Source organism: Erinaceus europaeus, chromosome 1 (genome assembly GCF_950295315.1).
Source record: "Erinaceus europaeus chromosome 1, mEriEur2.1, whole genome shotgun sequence".
NCBI classification, from domain to species: Eukaryota; Metazoa; Chordata; class Mammalia; order Eulipotyphla; family Erinaceidae; genus Erinaceus; species Erinaceus europaeus.
Genome location: NC_080162.1, coordinates 1,326,792 through 1,344,247, shown reverse-complemented (window position 1 = coordinate 1,344,247; position 17,456 = coordinate 1,326,792). Strand labels below are relative to the sequence as shown.

The window sequence follows — 17,456 nt, the reverse complement described above, 5'->3', positions numbered from 1 at the left end:
GAGGCAGAGAGACAGAGAGAGACACCTGCAGCCCTGCTTCACCATTCGTGAAGCTTTCCCCTTGCAGGTGGGGCCGGGGGCTTGAACCTGGGCCCTGGTGCACTGTAATGTGTGTGCTTAACCGGGTGCACCACCACACCAGCTCCCTGAGCAAGGGCATTTTTTCAGGCAGAGTTGGCAAAAAATCAGAAGTGATCTTTCTTTGTTCATTGAGCTGGCCCCACAAACAGAGAACAAGTATTTTTCCAGGAACGGTTGCTCTCTGCGCTACTCCCCTCGCCCAGATTCCATGCTTTGTGTTGTTTCTTCACCTTAACTTAAAATACTATCCATGTGGTCCAGGAGGTGGCGCAGCGGATGAAACGTTGGTCTCTCAGGCATGAGGTCCTGAGTTCAGTCCCCAGCAGCACACGTTCCAGAGTGATATCTGGTTCTTTCTCTCTCTCTCTCCTATCCCTCTCATTAAAAAATAAATAAAATCTTTAAAATACTATGGATGTGCCTTTGCTGTACAAGTAACTTAGATTGGGAGCAGGGTGGTGGCATATGTCACAGCACACAAGGACCTGGGTTCAAGCCCCTGATCCCCACGTGCAGGGGATGAGCTTCACAAGTGGTGAAGCAGGGCTGTAGGTCTCTCTCTCTCTTTCCATCTCTCTATCTCTCCCTCTCTCTTTCTCTCTCTCTCCCTTTCTCTCTCTCTCTCTCTCTCTCCCCCCTCTTTTTCTCTCTCTCTATATATCCCCCACACCTCTTGATTTTTGCCTGTGTCTATCCAGTAAATGAAGATAATGTCCATAATTAATGAATTTAGAAATCCAGCTGGTATATTCCAAATTGAGTGTCATAATAAATACTTGAGAAAAATCCCTTTAGTTCACTCCTGAGATACAGGGCAACACCAGCCTTTCCTGAGTCTGAAGCATCTCATTTTTCTTTTTCTTTTGGAATAAGTCGCCGTTTCTCCTGTTTATGATGAGAAAGACACTAATTTCCCTTTAGATGTAGTTTGGTTAAATATAGATATACTCTTCAATGTTTAAATCTTACTGTTGTGTTTGGTTAAATATAGATATACTCTTCAATGTTTAAATCCTACTGTTGTGTTTGGTTAAATATAGATATACTACTCAATGTTTGAATCCTACTGTTGTGTTTGGAGATGTACAAGTTATTTCCCTCCATTTCATAGCTGACTTCAAGGTATACACTCACTCAGTTTGTATGTTTGGTGTGTGTGTGTGTGTGTGTGTGTGTGTGTGTGTGTGTGTTTGAGAGAGAGACTCTGCCCTGGAATCTTGACATCAGATTCTACCCCTGACAAGCTGCTATCAACATTCCACACCCTGAGCTTCCAGGGCCTGCTCTGTTCACGCCACCCAAGTCCACATTGGTGAGAGGGGATGGTGATGGTCTTAGGAGTGAGATAAGTCAAACTCAGCTTCAGAGGCCGGGCGGTGATGCACCTGGTTAGACACACATTGCAGGGCACAAGGACCCAGGTTCAAACCCAGGTCCCCACCTGCAGGGGAAAGCTTCCCAAGTGATGAAGCAGGGCTGCAGGTGTCTCTCTGTCTCTCTCCCTTTCTTTCTCTTCCTGCCCTTAATTCCCCTCTGTCTCTATCATATAGATATGATTTTAAAAAGCCAGCTTCTGGCCATGCTGCTGTATGTCAGCAGACGGACACATTGGCACTGAGAGGCAGCCATGGAGGCTTCACCTGGTGGGCGATTTCCAAAAGTCAGCCAGTGTGCCCCCCTGTGGTCATCTTATTTTTTATTAGTGATTTGGTGATGATTTTAAAGATTCTGCACCCACAATGACGCTGGGCCCATACTCCCAGAGGGATAAAGAATAGGAAAGCTGTCAGGGGAGGGGATGGGATACGGAGTTCTGGTGGTGGGAACTGTGTGGAGTTGTACCCCTCTTATCCTATGGTTATGTCAGTGTTTCCTTTATATATATATATATATATATATATATATATATATATATATATATAAAAGTTTGTAGGGTAAGAGGGGTAAATTCCACACAGTTCCCACCGCCAGAGTTCTGTGTCCCACCCCGCCACTGGAAGGCGGTGGCACAGCCAACCAAGCGCACATAGTACTAAGTGCAAGCACCAGCATAAGGATTGGGTTCAAGCCTCCAGCTCCCCACCTGCAAGGCGGATGCTTCACAAACAGTTAAGCAGGTCTGCAGGTGTCTCTCCTTCTCTGTCTCCCCATCCCCTCTCAATTTCTCTCTGTCACCATCTTTCCTCACATTTCTCTCGTTGTGAGAATATATTTTCATGTCGTTCGGAAAGAACCGAGAAATGGTGCGTGGAACAGAAATGTCTTTGATCTTCCAGGGAGAAAAAGACGGCGTCAGAGTAGTGATTTCCATGGTGTGTCTGTGCCCTCGGATATGGTAAGTGAGAAATGAATACTTTTATGAATACTTTTTTGGGGGTGGGGGGAAGCCATTCAGCTTTTTTTTTATTTAAGAAAGGATTAATTAACAAAACCATAGGGTAGGAGGGATACAATTCCATACAATTCCCACCACCCAATCTCCATATCCCACCCCCTCCCCTGATAGCTTTCCCATTCTCTATCCCTCTGGGAGCATGGACCCAGGGTCATTGTGGGTTGCAGAAGGTAGAAGGTCTGGCTTCTGTAATTGCTTCCCCGCTGAACATGGGTGTTGACTGGTCGGTCCATACTCCCAGCCTGCCTCTCTCTTTCCCTAGTAGGGTGGGTCTCTGGGGAAGCTGAGCTCCAGGACACATTGGTGGGGTCTTCAGTCCAGGGAAGCCTGGCTGGCATCCTGATGACATCTGGAACCTGGTGATTGAAAAGAGAGTTAACATACGAAGCCAAAATAACTGTTGAGCAATCATGGACCCAAAGCTTGGAATAGTGGAGAGGAAGTGTTAGGGGGGTACTCACTGCAAACTCTAGTGCACTTTTGCTTTCAGCTATATATTTTGCAGTAGTTTACACCATTCAGCTTTTATTGTCACTTGGTGAGCACTTATCTGTGTTTGTGGGGGCCTAGGTTAGAGGGCTACAAACATGAATCAGATATGGTGCCAGTTTATAAGTGAACGTCTTCACACACCAAAGAGAATTAACTTGAGCAGCCGTGGACATGGTGCTTTCTGTCGGTTCTAGAAAGATGACCCCGAGCTCCCTGCTTCCCGGCGCGCTGACACACGCAGGGGACATGATCTCCATGGGTTTTCTTTTTTTATTTTTTTAAAAAAAGATTTTATTTATTTAGTCATGAGAAATGATAGGAGAGAGAGAAAGAACCAGATATCACTCTGGTACATGTGCTGCCAGGGATTGAACTCAGGACCTCATGCCTGAGAGTCCAAAGCCTTGTCCACTGCGCCACCTCCCGGACCACACCATGGGTTTTCTGTCTAAGCTCCAGGCTAGAGCTAGCTCTCAGCCCCAACAAAGACAAAGCTCAACTCTTTCCAGTTATTTGAGTTTTTTTTTTGTTTGTTTTATACTATTTATTTATTCTTGGATCGAGGAAGAGAGCAGCTGAGAGGATGGGGGAGGTGGACAGGGAGAGAGACAGAGAGACACCTGCAGCCCTGCTTCACCACTCATGAAGATTTCCTCCTGCAGCTGGGAACCGGGGGCTTGAACCCTGAGCACTTCAGCGGGTGCGCCACCACCCAGCTCCCTTTTTCCAGTCATTCCTTAGCCTTATCTTCGTATTTTTTCCCTGCATGGGATCAAAGAAGTTTTGCAGCGAAAGGAATGGACAGAAAGTATCTACCCACTTGATGAGCAGAGTTGTCTTACTTGGGGCTGGGCACAGTGCTATGGAGAGAAGGCTCTGAACATCATCCTGGAACACACTTGACCCTGGATCACTGACAGCAAATGATGTGCTGACAGCCGTGCGGATGAAAATCTGGGTGTGATTTCTCATCTCTCACATCTCAACTGCTAGTAATCTTCTGAGGATCAGCAGTCTTACTGATAATATATATCCCAGCATATGTATGCCATATTCTGTGAATTACATGCTGCATTCTCATAAAAGATAAGCCAGAGAAAATGAATTATTATTTAAGACAATCATAGGGAAGATCTTCTTCTTCTAGCGTTTGCCCTTCTTCCGTAGCCAGTCAACAGCGTCAGGTTGAGCCTGATGTAAAGTTTCGAGACCTCCTTTGAATCTGGAGAGGTGGCAGTCGTTGACTATGTGGGTCATAGTCTGTCTAGAGCCGCAGGGGCAGTTCGGGTCGTCTCTGGCTCCCCAGCGATGGAACATAGCGGCGCACCGGCCATGGCCTGTTCGATAGCAATGGAGGAGGGCCCAATCATAACGTGCTAGGTCAAAGCCAGGTTGACACTTGCAGGGGTCTGTGATGAGGTGTTTGTTCTTTACCTCAGCTGACTGCCAACTCTGTTTCCAAGAGTCTGGAACAGAGAAGTTCAGTGTAGGCGTAGGGGACCAGATTGGGTGACGAGACGTCAAGCGTTGGACAGGTAGGCGAAGATATCCGCGTATAGGGAAGATAAAACATATTTACAGACTGCGATTGTATTTATCCATGGACTTAAGTTTGTGTCTTCTGTTTCTAAAAAAGTCTGTATGTTAAGTAACCCTGCTCAGTGCCAGCCGGACTTGCTCAAGGTTAACTGTAATTTCAGCTTACGTTAATTCCTTGTATCAAAAATAAGAACAGCTAAAGGACACTTCACAGTAATTATGACTGCCTTACGAGTCTACGTGATGACCTCAACCCAAAACATGAATCCCCTACATCCATTTCCTGTGTGAAAATATAAGTCAGTACTCCTTATTTCTGGGGATCCTGCTTTAAAAGTGAAGATCTGGTAAGAAAGTCGTTCTCAATGATGTCGTCTAAGCTGTACATTGAACAGCTAATCTATTTCTTATAGTCACAGTATTAAGGAAGAACTAGAAACTTGTGTTTAGAATATTCTAAATATATATTTATCTCTTCCTCCATCCATTTGTTTTTCACCTAGGAAATGTTACAACCAGATACCACAAGTAAGTTTTTTTCTTATTTTATTTCATTAATAAGATTTCTCAGCAGTAGCAGGCCAAGTCTTGAGAAAAGGCCCATTGCTTGTTTCAGTAACATATTCTGAGCCGAATTGTGTGGCTAATTTCACTGATCTAGGCCTTGTGCACAGTCACTCCTAATCCCTGATGTAGTCCTTGTGCACAGTCACTCCTAATACTGATGTAGTCCTTGTGCACAGTCACTCCTAATCCCTGATCTAGGCCTTGTGCACAGTCACTCCTAACACCGCCAGGCATTTATGAGACAGGCTTTTTAAAGCTCATTTCTACAGGTCCCTCAGGCAGCAGTAAGACCCTGTGTTCTGAGGCTTAAGACAATCTGATGCCAAAGACAGGCATGTCACAGACCTTTTGTACACTGACTCAGAACTCAGTATCAAGTCTAGACTAAGCTGCTTTCGGCTCCGTCACAATATTCTTGGTTCTGTTTTGATTTCATTCTATTAGACTTATGGGCCTAACACCTTATGGGTGATTTCTTACCCTTTCATGGTTATGTGCTTGTTTATTTGTTTGTTACCAAAACACTCTTCAGCTCTGGACTGTGTTGGTGGTGGGGGCTTGGACATGGGACTTGGAAGCCTCAGGCACAAAAGTTTTTTTTTCTCTGACCACCATTATGCTATTTGTCCACCACCAACTTGCTGAGCACTCTGATTTTATGGATGAGAAAAGAAAGGAGTCGGGCGGCAGCGCAGTAGGTTAAGCACAGGTGTGCGAAGCACAAGGACCGGTATAAGGATCCTGGTGTGATCCCCCGGCTCCCCACCTGCAGGGGAGTCGCTTCACAGGCAGTGAAGCAGGTCTGCAGGTGTCTGTCTTTCTCTCCCCCTCTCTGTCTTCCCCTCCCCCTCCATTTCTCTCTGTCCTATCCAACAATGATGACAACAATAATAATAATAGCTACAACAATAAAACAACAAGGGCAACAAAAGGGAATAAATAAATAAATAAATATATTTTTTAAAAAGAGAGGGAAAAGAAGATGCAGATGTTAGGCATCGTGCCCATATCTCACAGCAAATTACTGGAGACAGAGGAGGAGTTTGGGTCGGGATTTGAGGGTCTTTCTATTTTTGTTTGTCCCTGATCAGCATTCCATTGCTAAGACCCACCTTATTCTTAAATACTGTAAGAGTAGAAATACAGGCTTTCGGAGCGAGAATCCCACTTAGGGAAACAGTCTTTCAGAGTCTGCTCTCTATTTTCCAGACCTTGACTTGAATAAATACATTCCTACTATTGCTGAGCAGATGACCATCACTGAAGTGAAGGACTTTGTTCGGAAGAATGGCATCAGTGAAACCAAGATAGACGAGGTCAAGAATGACCACGTCAAGGAAACAGCTGAGCAGAAAGTCCAGCTGCTTCGCATTTGGTACCAGAGTCATGGCAAGAAAGACGCGTACAACACCATGATGAAAAGTCTCCGTAAAATCAACCGCGTACTTGCTGAGAGAATCCAAGACAGGATCCAGACGGATACTGTGAATGAACAAGAGAATGCAAACTTCTGAACTGGAAATGAAAGGCATAGCGTGACCTAAGGCAAAAAATAGTTCGCAATATACACAATAGTAGAAAAGAAAAGGCTGTATGGATGATTTTTTTACATAGTTGTTTGCCTGTAAATATTTCATGTTTATTTTTTAGATGTGGTTTTGTTGTTTAGTTTTTAAGTTTGTAAAACTGATATTGATATATTAACATGTTTCAAGGATTTAAAAATTCTGTATCTGGAGATGTTTAAAATATAAAGGAAAACAGACGTGTTAACCCAAATAGGATTGCACGCAAAGGATAAAATACTGGAACATATTGTCTTGTGTTGAACATACAGTTCTATAAATAGAACTGTAATTAGTCTATGTCAGCACAAAAAATATTCTAACTAAAAGCTGACCTTCCACAAAGCAGTACTTGATATTTGACTGTAATTATTATAAAGTTCACTTGAAATTCTGAGCGAAACATTCAGGAAAAGACTGACCTGTGCTTCCGAATGTAGTTCCTCAGGGCTCTACCTCAGAAATCCCAGAACAAATCAGCGGCATTTTATTATCAAACATTTCAGCTTCGAATTCACACTGGAAATGCTGTTGACATGTCCATGCTTGGATATTTTATTTTGTATGCCATCTTACTGAGTGAGAAAGCCATCTGCCTTCTTGGGGACTGAACCCTTGACCAGGAAAGGACCCCTTTCTCTCTCTCTCTCTCTCTCTCCCTCTCCCTCTCTCTCTCCCTCTCTCTCCCCCCTCTCTCTCCCTCTCTCTCTCCTTCTCTCTCCCTCTCTTTCTCCCTCTCTCTCTCCCTCCCTCTCTCTCTCCTTCCCTCTCTCTCCCTCTCTCTCTCCCTCTCTCTCCCTCCCTCTCTCTCCCTCTCTCCCCCTCTCTTTCTCCCTCTCTCTCTCCCTCTCCCTCCCTCTCTTTCCCTCCCTCTCTTCCTCCCTCCCTCTCTTCCTCCCTCCCTCCCTCTCTCTCTCCCTCCCTCTCTCTCCCTCCCTCTCTCTCTCTCTCTTTCTCCCTCTCTCTCTCCCTCCCTCTCTCTCTCTCTCTTTCTCCCTCTCTCTCTCCCTCCCTCTCTCTCCCTCCCTGTCTCTCTCTCTCTTTCTCCCTCTCCCTCCCTCTCCCTCCCTCCCTTCCTCCCCCCCCCTCTCTCTCTCTCTCTCTCTTTCTTTCTCTCTTGTTAAAATGCTGCTGAAACAAAGGGGAACTGGCCACAGGCTTGAACAGGCACTCTAGTTACTGCTGAGTCTCCTTCGACAGACCAGTGCCTCTTTTCACTGTTATTTCTTTATTTTTACATTTAAACACTTGTGAAAATGTGTATGAAAATGTGAGTTATAAGATACACTATTTATATTTATATAGTTATAAGTTAAAGTTAGTTGTAAGCCAAAGTCTATACCTAAAGCAACTATTAAAAAAAAAAAAAAACACGGAAAGATGGTATTTTTCCCTGTATGTTTCTGCACAGAATATTTTATTAAAAACACAGTTTTGTTATTCCTGGCTGGCTGTTTTTTTTTTTTTGGGGGGGAAGGGGGCTTCTGCTGGGGGGGGTGGGTGGAGGGGTCCTGGATTTTTATCTTTGTTTCTTTTGCTCCAACCACTGCTAAATGCAACCTGTTGATTAATCTTTAAACATTGTTTTGCTGTCTCAGGAATGGCCTCCTTATAAAAGCCATTCTAGTGGTTAAGTGATTCCCTCCACAGGTGGTCACGGCTGCCAAGGGCACCTCTCACAGATAACAAATGACTGTTTTTTAAATTTCTTTATTGGGGGATTAACGGTTTATAGTCAAGAGTAAAATACAGTAGTTTGCACATACGTAACATTTCCACATAACAATACAACCTCCACTAGGTCCTCCTCTGCCATCCTGCCCCAGGACCTGAACCCTCCTCTGACCCCAGAGGCCTTTATTTGGTGCAATACACCAACTCCAGTCCATGTTCTGCTTAGTATTCTCCTTCTGATCTTATCTCTCAGCTTCTGTCTGTGAGTGAGATCATCCCATATTCAGCCTTCCCTTTCTGACTTATCTCACTTCACAGGATTCCTTAAAGCTCCAGCCAAGCTGAGGTGAAGAAGGTGAAGTCATCATTTTTAGTAGCTGAGTAGTATTTCATTGTGTATATAGACCACAACTTGCTCAGCCACTCATCTGTTGTTGGACACCAGGGTTGCTTCCAGGTCTTGACAATTACAAATTGTGCTGCTGTGAACACAGGTATACAGAGAACTTTTTGGATGGATGTGTTGGGTTCCTTAGGATCTATTCCCAGGAGAGGAATTGCAGGGTCATAGGGTAGCTCCATTTCTAGCCTTCTGAGAGTCTCCAGACTGCTCTCCACAGAGGTTGGACCCATTGACATTCCCACCAGCAGTGCAGGAGGGTTCCTTTGACCCCACACCCTCTCCAGCATTTGCTGCTGTTACCTTTTCTGATGTGTGACATTCTCACAGGAGTGAAGTGGTCTCTCATTGTTGTCCTTATTTGCATTCCTCTGACAGTCAATAACTTGGAGTGTTTTTTCATGTGTTTATTGGCCTTTTGGATCTCTTCTTTGGAGAATATTATGATCATATCCTCTCCCCATTTGTGGATGGGACAAATGACTATTTCTTATGTGATAACTTTTTACAACAGGACTGTATGTCAGGTTCTAGAAGGTGGGGAAGGGAGTAAACACTTCAAGGCATAGTTACATTGTTGAGAATGATTAATGGGAAGTTTGGAGTATACTTTGCAGACACTCTACTACAGCTATTTCTTTTCACGTTATGGGAGGGATTTAGGTGGCTCACTCCTTGCTGACACATGAGCGAACTTCTTTTTTTTTATTTATTTTTTATTTTATTTATAAGAAGGAAACAATGACAAAACCATGGGATAAGAGGGGTACAACTCCACACAATTCCCACCACCAGAACTCCGTATCCCCTCCCCTCCCCTGGTAGCTTTCCTATTCTTTATCCCTCTGGGAGTATGGACCCAGGGTCATTGTGGGATGCAGAAGGTGGAAGGTTTGGCCTCTGCAATTGCTTCTCCACTGAGCATGGGCGTTGACAGGTGGATGCAAACTCCCAGCCTGTTTCTCTCTTTCCCTAGTGGGGCAGGGCTCTGGGGAAGCAGAGCTCCAGGACACATTGGTGGGGTCGTCTGTCCAGGGAAGTCTGGTCGGCAGCCTGCTAGCATCTGGAATGTGATGGCTGAAAAGAGAGTTAACATACAAAGCCAAACAAACTGGTGACTGATCAAGAACCTAAAGGCTGGAGTTTATCTCCCTTTGACTGGTGTCTTCGGAACACTCTACCCCAGCCAAGCTCTTTGTCCAGGTTCACTCACCAGGGCCCCATTCCAGCTACTTTTATTGTTACTGTTGTCATCAAGATTTCTTTACATTCAGCCAACTTTAAAAAAAAAATAAATGTTTTTGGTTATAGTTTGACAGAGCAGAACAATGATGTGTGGGCCATGTATCATCAAAGAAGATGGCCTTCTATTAACTTCTGAATAAATGAACCAACTGATTTCCTGGTGGTCGTTTCCCCTCCATGCTCACTAATAGGAAAGGCCGCGCCATCCAGGCTCCCACTTTTTCAATAAGAGCTCCCACACCATGCTCAGCCATATCCTTACAATTTCCTTACAGTCTATATTTACACACATTTACTCATTTTTTTCCTATGGTCCTGCCTTCTCTTTGTTCCCTTTTTTTTTCTTATTGATTTAATAATGAATGGCAAGACTGTAGTATAAGAAGGATACAAGTCCCCATAATTCCCACCACCAGAGTTCCGTGCCTCATCCCCTCCATTGGAAGCTTCCCTATTCTTTATGCCTCTGGGAGTATGGACCCAGGATCACTATGTAGTGCGGAAGGTGGGAATTCTGACTTCAGCAGTTGCTTTACCACTGGGATGGACATGGGTCTTGGCAGGTGGATCCATCCCCCAAAGCCTGTCTCTGTCTTTTCTCAGTGGGGCAGGGCTCTGAGAAGGGGAGGTTGCAAAACACATTGGTGAGGGCGTCTGTCCAGGGAAGTCAGGATGGCATCATGGCAGCATCTGAAACTTGGTGGCTGAAAAGCATTGAGATATAAAGCAAAACAAATTGTATAATAATCAGGAACCTGAAGGTAAGAATAGAGCAGATGAGATTTGGGGTCTCCATTTTGGAAAAAGATAGGAAGTCTATTTTAGGTATGTTCCAAGGGGGCCATGCAAGTCACACCCACATCTGTTAATACCTCTGAATGTCTCTCCTTTTTTCCTCCTCTCTCTGTGGTTCCTGATGAAGTTGGAGTTCAGAGCCCTCTGGTCATCTTCTCCTATCATTTCCTCCTCTGGGTCATGGACAGAACTTCTTTATGGGGAGCAGAAGGTGGGGGTTGTGAATTCTGTAATTTCAGCCAACATTCTTCAGGTAGGAAAGGAGAGGCAGAGGGGAAGAAACTACAGCACAGAAACTTCTCTCTCTTGTGTGGCAACTGGGAGCTTGACATTCTGGCAAATTGCTGTTCGTTATATTGCTTGCCTTCTATGAAACTATTTTAATAATATATTGTATATTATTATATATAATATATTGTATATTATTATATATAATATATTGTATATTCCCAAAGTATCATTTTAACAGAAAGCCATCCAGTTTACTACGTTCTTGTTTTCCATCCCAAAGTCCTTTATATTGGGTTTGTATTTTGTTTATGCCTTAACACACATTTCTTGTTTTCTTTAGCTTAGCTTTCTGTACTTCATAGATGTTTACAAACTGTTTTCACATGTAGTACATGTGTTCTTTATTTTTCATTTTATGAGCATTTTTACTGTGGGGATTAGTGGTTAACACACCTTTCACATTGGACTGGCCACATTTCATGTGGCAACTCTAGAAGCCTTAATTCCATACTTGATTTGGCCATACTATTTTTTTTTCCTGATTGGATCACTGTTAAGCTCTGACTTATTCTGGTACACAGAACTGAACCTGGGATGTCTGGAGCCTGATGGTGCTTCTGCCTTACTCCTAGTGTCCTGTGCTATCCGGGAGTGTTCTCGTTGGGTCTCTTTACTCTGGTTGGTCGATATCTTTTGTCCATATGTCACTTTTTGGAATTGGTCTTTTTCACAATGCCCAGTAGTTGTTTATTGTTGGTGTTGAGAGTCTTACCTCTTCATGAGCACAGGGTATTGAGTATGAACACAAGGTATTGAACATGAGGGCAGAATATTGAGTATGAGCACAGAGTGTTGAGTATGAGCACAGAGTACTGAATATGAGGACAGAGTATTGAGTATGAGCACAGAGTGTTGAACATGACCACAGAGTATTGAGTATGAGCACAGAGTGTTGAACATGAGCACAGAGTACTGAGTATGAGGACAGAGTATTGAGTATGAGCACAGAGTGTTGAACATGACCACAGAGTATTGAGTATGAGCACAGAGTATTGAGTATGAGCACAGAGTGTTAAACATGAGCACAGAGTACTGAATATGAGCACAGAGTGTTGAGTATGAGCACAGAGTGTTGAACATGAGCACAGAGTGTTAGTGTTGAGTATGAGCACAGAGTACTGAACATGAGCACAGAGTATTGAGTATGAGAATAGAGTGTTGAGTATGAGCACAGAGTATTGAGTATGAGCATAGAGTGTTGAGTATAAGTGCTGCGGACCACTCAGTGGATGAGCAGCAGGAGGGTCAGGGGTCTTGAAGGCAACCTCCCAGGTGGGTCAGGAGTCGGCGAGGGAGAACAGATAGACACCACACTCTATTGGAGGGTGAATCTGGACTCGTTTTAATAGTGAAACTGCATTAGCTTTTATACTTTTTTCAGGTTACATTCAGGTTGCCTAAACAACCAGCTAATAAAGAAGTAACAATAGTCTTGTGGCTTTGGCAGGCTACATGTTACTCCCCCATAACTGTAAAGAATGGGTACAATACTTTGTATTGTTCTGTTCCCAGGGGAGGTCATACCCAGAATTGTTTTAGACTTTTGCTGAGGGCTATCTCTACCATTAATCTTCTATGGGGGGCATACGGATCTTTGCCTAGTCGTGGACCACTGCTCATCTAGGTCTGGTACAGTTTAATTATTAATCTTTCTTTGTTTCAATATGTCAACTTGTAACTGGGAGGCCTCAATCTCTGTATTGTTTCTATGAGGGGCAAGTCATAACATGACTTCTTTTGTCCGTCTATGTTGACCCACCTTCTCCACTTTCATAATGTAACTTTCAAATATGCCCCTGTGTAAGGGAGAGGGGGTGCTTCTGACTCTCCATTCCCACCAGGCACTGCCAAAGCGCTATTAATCAATTATGACAGTATAATTATTTGTAACAGTAACGGGGGGAGAATGCGTCGACCCAGTCTCGTCCTTTCTGCCCAGCTTCTTTGAAGTCTGAATGCAGGTCCAGAGGAGATGACCCTGTCAGTCTCTCTGGTGGTCGTGACGGGGTGGCGCATATAAGCACAGAGTATTGAGTATGAGCACAGAGTGTTGAACATGAGCACAGAGTGTTAGTGTTGAGTATGAGCACAGTGTACTGACTATGAGCAGAGTATTGAATATGAGCAGAGAGTATTGAATATGAGCAGAGAGTATTGAATATGAGCAGAGAGTATTGAGCATGAACACAGAGTACTGAGTATGGGCACAGAGTATTAAACACGAGCACAGAGTACTGAGTATGAGCACAGGCTATTGAGTATGAACACGGAGTACTAGACATGAGCACAGAGTACTGAGTATGAGCACAGAGTATTGAGTATGAGCACAGAGTACTGAACATAAGCAGAGTATTAGATATGAGCAGAGTATTGAGTATGATCTCAGAGTATTGAATGAAAGACCCCAGAGAGCCTTTAAGCTGACCTCCAAAGAGCTTCTTTTGAGTAGCTTCCACTTTTTTCATTTTATTCATTTTAATTTTTTAATTTTTACTTATGAAAAGGAAACACAGACAAAACCATAGGATAAGAGGGGTACAATTTTACACAGTTCCCACCACCAGAACTCCGTATCCCATCCCCTCCCCTGATGGCTTTCCCATTCTCTATCCCTCTGGGAGTATGGACCCAGGGTCATTGTGGAATGCAGAAGGTGGAAGGTCTGGCTTCTGTAATTGCTTCCCCGCTGAACATGGGCGTTGACAGGTGGATCCATACTCCCAGCCTGTCTCTCTCTTTCCCTAGTGGGGCAGGGCTCTGGGGAAGCGCAGCCCCAGGACACATTGGTGGGGTCATCTGTCCAGGGAAGTCTGGTTGGCGTCATGCTGGCATCTGGAATCTGGTGGCTGAAAAGAGAGTCAACATACAAAGCCAAACATACTCCCAGTCTGCTTCTCTCTTTCCCTAATGGGGCTTTTATTATTCATGATTTAATATTGATATACAAAACTGCGAAATAACAAAGGTACAACTCCACACCATTCCCACCACCAGAGCTCTGAATCCCCACTCCCTCCACTGGAGGCTACAGCAGCTCTCCCAAGGCTGCAGACACGGGCTCACTATTATTTCTACCAATTTCTGTTTATGTTTGACCCCTTTTTAAGGGCCCAGCTTCTCTTTCTTTCCAAGTCACACCTACACCTGTTACTCCATCCAAATGCCCCTCCCTTTTCCTCCTCTCTCTCCAGGTCCTGATGGAGTTGGAGTTCAGAGCCCTCTGGGCATTTTCCCCTGACATTTCTCCCCCTCTGGGAGCCTGGACCCAGGTTCTTTATGGGGAGCAGAAGGTGGGAGTTCTGGCTTCTGTCATTGCTTCTCCACTGGACATGGGTGTTGGCAGGTGGATCCACACCCCAGCCTGTGTCTGTCTGTCCCTAGTGGGGCAGGGGTCTGGGGAGGGGAGGCTCCAGGACACACGGGTGAGGGCATCTGCCCAGGGAGATCAGGATGGCGTCATGGCAGCATCTGCAACTTGGTGGCTGAAAGGCAGTGAGATATAAAGCAGGACAAAGTGATTAATGAACAAGAACCAAAAAAGTAGGAACAGAGCAGACGAGATAAGGGATTCTAGGGTGAAAGTAGCTAGGAAATATATTTTAGGCATGTTTTTAGGGGCCCATGACTACGGTAGTATTTGCTTGAGCTGAATAGCTAACGTGGAGGTGGACAAAAATGTTTTGGTGTCAGGGAAGAGAAAGGGCTAGAAAGTTAGGTTCGGGCCAAGAGTAGCTCCCAATCTTGAAGAAGATCTGTGAATAAAACTGTTAACCTGGGAGTCGGGCGGTAGCGCAGCAGGTTAAGCGCAGGTGGCACAAAGCGCAAGGACCGGCATAAGGACCCCGGTTTGAGCCCCCGGCTCCCCACCTGCAGGGGAGTCGCTTCACAGGCAGTGAAGCCGGTCTGCAGGTGTCTGTCTTGCTCTCCCCCTCTCTGTCTTCCCCTCCTCTCTCCATTTCTCTCTGTCCTATCCAACAACAACGGCATCAGTAACAACTATAACAATAAAACAAGGGCAACAAAAGGGAATACATAAATAAATATTTAAAAAATAAAAAAAGATTAAAAAAACCTGTTAACCCCATCCACTTCACCCAGGGCCCATGTCTGTTCACATTCAGCACAGGAGCCTGTGTGGCCTCCGAGTCCCTGTCAGTCTGAGCTCACAGTCCATGGTCACAACTGGAACATTCTAGGCTGCTCTCATGTCAGGCCCCGTCTTCCTCAAGGGGCAGAGCAGGCTGACCAGCCTCCCTTCAGAGAGTGGGGAGTCCCTGCCATTGCTCCAAGTTTTCCAAGGGTGTTGTGAAAATTCTGGGGTCTTCTGCCTCTTGAATGTCTATCTGCCCCCCATGTAATAACATGGCTGGGCACTGCCTAGGTTTTTCCTTAAACGAGTCTGGAAAGTGTCTCAGGAGAAAGTCAGTGGTCTTGGGGTTCATAGATTTATTTTCTCTAAGGGAATCAGTCGCTGTGACTCACGGATGAGTTTTGTCCTCAGAGACAGCAGGGGAACAGGTCCACAGCCAGTTGCTGTTCAGGCCAGGTACCAGGTGAGGGCACATGTGAGCGGCCACGTGCCCACATTCCTGGGAGACCCAGTCGGGATCTCAGGTCAGTGTGGCTGCAGGAGGGGAGCTGACAGGGGTCTCTGGACTTGGTGCCGTGGGTCATTCCCTCCCATCTCACCTCAACAGGATCGTGCCCATGTCAACAGTCGCCACAGGTGCCAACACTTGAAGGGGGCGCCTCGCCTGGCAGTCATCCACCATCCGGTGCTCCTGGTCCTTGTGATATGACCCAGGTGGCACCTGTCGGCTGCAGAAAGAAAGTTGAGGAAGGGGCCAGGGACCAGGCATGGCAGGTGTTCACCCCACCCCGCTCCCTCTGCCACCTTGCTCTTCCCCACGCCGTGCACACTTGTTGGTCTGCTTCTAAATTCTGCTTCTAAGACCTTCTGTGTGATCATCACATTAGGTTCGCTTGTATTACTTACGAGGTGGTCTGTTTACAGAATCACTGTTTTACCTGGGTCCCGCCCTGCCTGCAGGGTACTGGTTTCATCCCCACTGGTTAGATGGAAGCTTGCTATGTTCTGTTCACGCTCTTTATTTTTTTTTGTTCCGCCCCCTCTCCTAGTCATTTCCTTTCCCTTGTCACTTCCGGTGAAGAGATGCATAAAAGGCGATGTATCTGAGTAATAAACGAGATACTGCTTCCCAGCTCAGCCATGAGTCCCTGGTCATCTCTCTCCCACCCGTGAAGCTAGACCAGCCCGGCACACACTGATCCCCCGCTCCCAGTCTCTCATCAGACTTTTAAAAAGAACTGTTGGGTCACTGATTTTCTGGAGAGGACATATAAGTGATGCAGCCTCTCCCTACTTGGGAAAAGGAACTGGACAACGTACAGAATTTCCTATCAAGGAATCACCACTTTCCTTCAGTACCTGCAGACATCAGTCTGGGCGGGTAGACAGCATGGAGGCTGAGACTCATGCTTGAGGCTCCGAAGCCCCAGGTTCAACCCCTCCCACCACCATAAGCCAGAAGTGAGCAGTGCTCTGCTAAAAACAAACAAACAAACAAATTAATTAATTATTATTAATTAAAATTAAATTAGGAGGCCAGGCAATGGTGCAGCAGGTTAAGCACACGTGGTACAAATTGCAAGGACCGGCTTAAGGATCCTGGTTCGAGCCCCCGGCTCCCCACCTGTAGGGGAGTCGCTTCACAGGCAGTGAAGCAGGTCTGCAGGTGTCTGTCTTTCTCTCCCCCTCTCTGTCTTCCCCTCCTCTCTCCATTTCTCTCTGTCTTGTCTAACAACGATGACAACAATAATAATAATAACCACAACAAAGAGAAACAAGGGCAACACAAAGGAAAAAGTGGCCTGCAGGAGCAGTGGATTTGTAGTGCAGGTACCAAACCCCAGCAATAACCCTGGAGGCAAATAAATAAAAATAAAAATAAAAATAATCAGTGTGCTGCCTTCTTGTATCTATTTCTGTTGCGGGGCTACCTGGGTCTGAATATCAGTCCTTTCTAACCTTCTCTCTCTAGGCCCCAGTAACTCTTCAGACCTGCCCTGATGCTCCTTGACGCCCTGCTGTTTCTCTATAGAAAGCCTCAGGGCTAATTTATTTTTACTTAACCTGTTTAACAAGAATGAATTTTTACCAGAAAAGCAAAACTAAGATGTTTTATAACTTCTGAAAAATCATGATTTTTTTTTTTCTTTGTGGCAAGCTTTCTGAAATTCTTTATATGATATAGTGAAGCATCTTGAGTTATTTTCAGGGCCCTTGCATGATTTTTTAATTTATTGTTCTTTCTCTGCATTTTGGGGAATGGTCTGTGTGCTCTTCAAACCAACTGTCTTCCTCCTTGGTAAATCAGGCCAAAGAAATGAG

General features: G+C 45.1%; 2 protein-coding genes across 3 annotated transcripts in view; one reads left to right on the top strand and one right to left on the bottom strand.

The window, feature by feature from the left end:
- FAS (Fas cell surface death receptor) overlaps positions 1–8,079 on the top strand; it is a 40,520-nt gene extending 32,441 nt beyond the window's left edge. The window contains exons 7-9 of one of the 2 annotated variants that reach the window (XM_060186111.1): positions 2,358–2,416; positions 5,011–5,035; positions 6,284–8,079. In XM_060186111.1, the coding sequence (XP_060042094.1) occupies positions 2,358–2,416; positions 5,011–5,035; positions 6,284–6,588 (389 nt within the window). In that variant the 3' untranslated portion in view covers positions 6,589–8,079. Of the gene's footprint in view, positions 1–2,357; positions 2,417–3,630; positions 4,097–5,010; positions 5,036–6,283 lie in introns of those variants that run through there. The other variant, XM_060186172.1, reaches the window with a different exon arrangement.
- Positions 1–17,456, bottom strand: part of ACTA2 (actin alpha 2, smooth muscle) — a 347,847-nt gene that overhangs the window by 104,283 nt on the left and 226,108 nt on the right. The window lies entirely within an intron of this gene.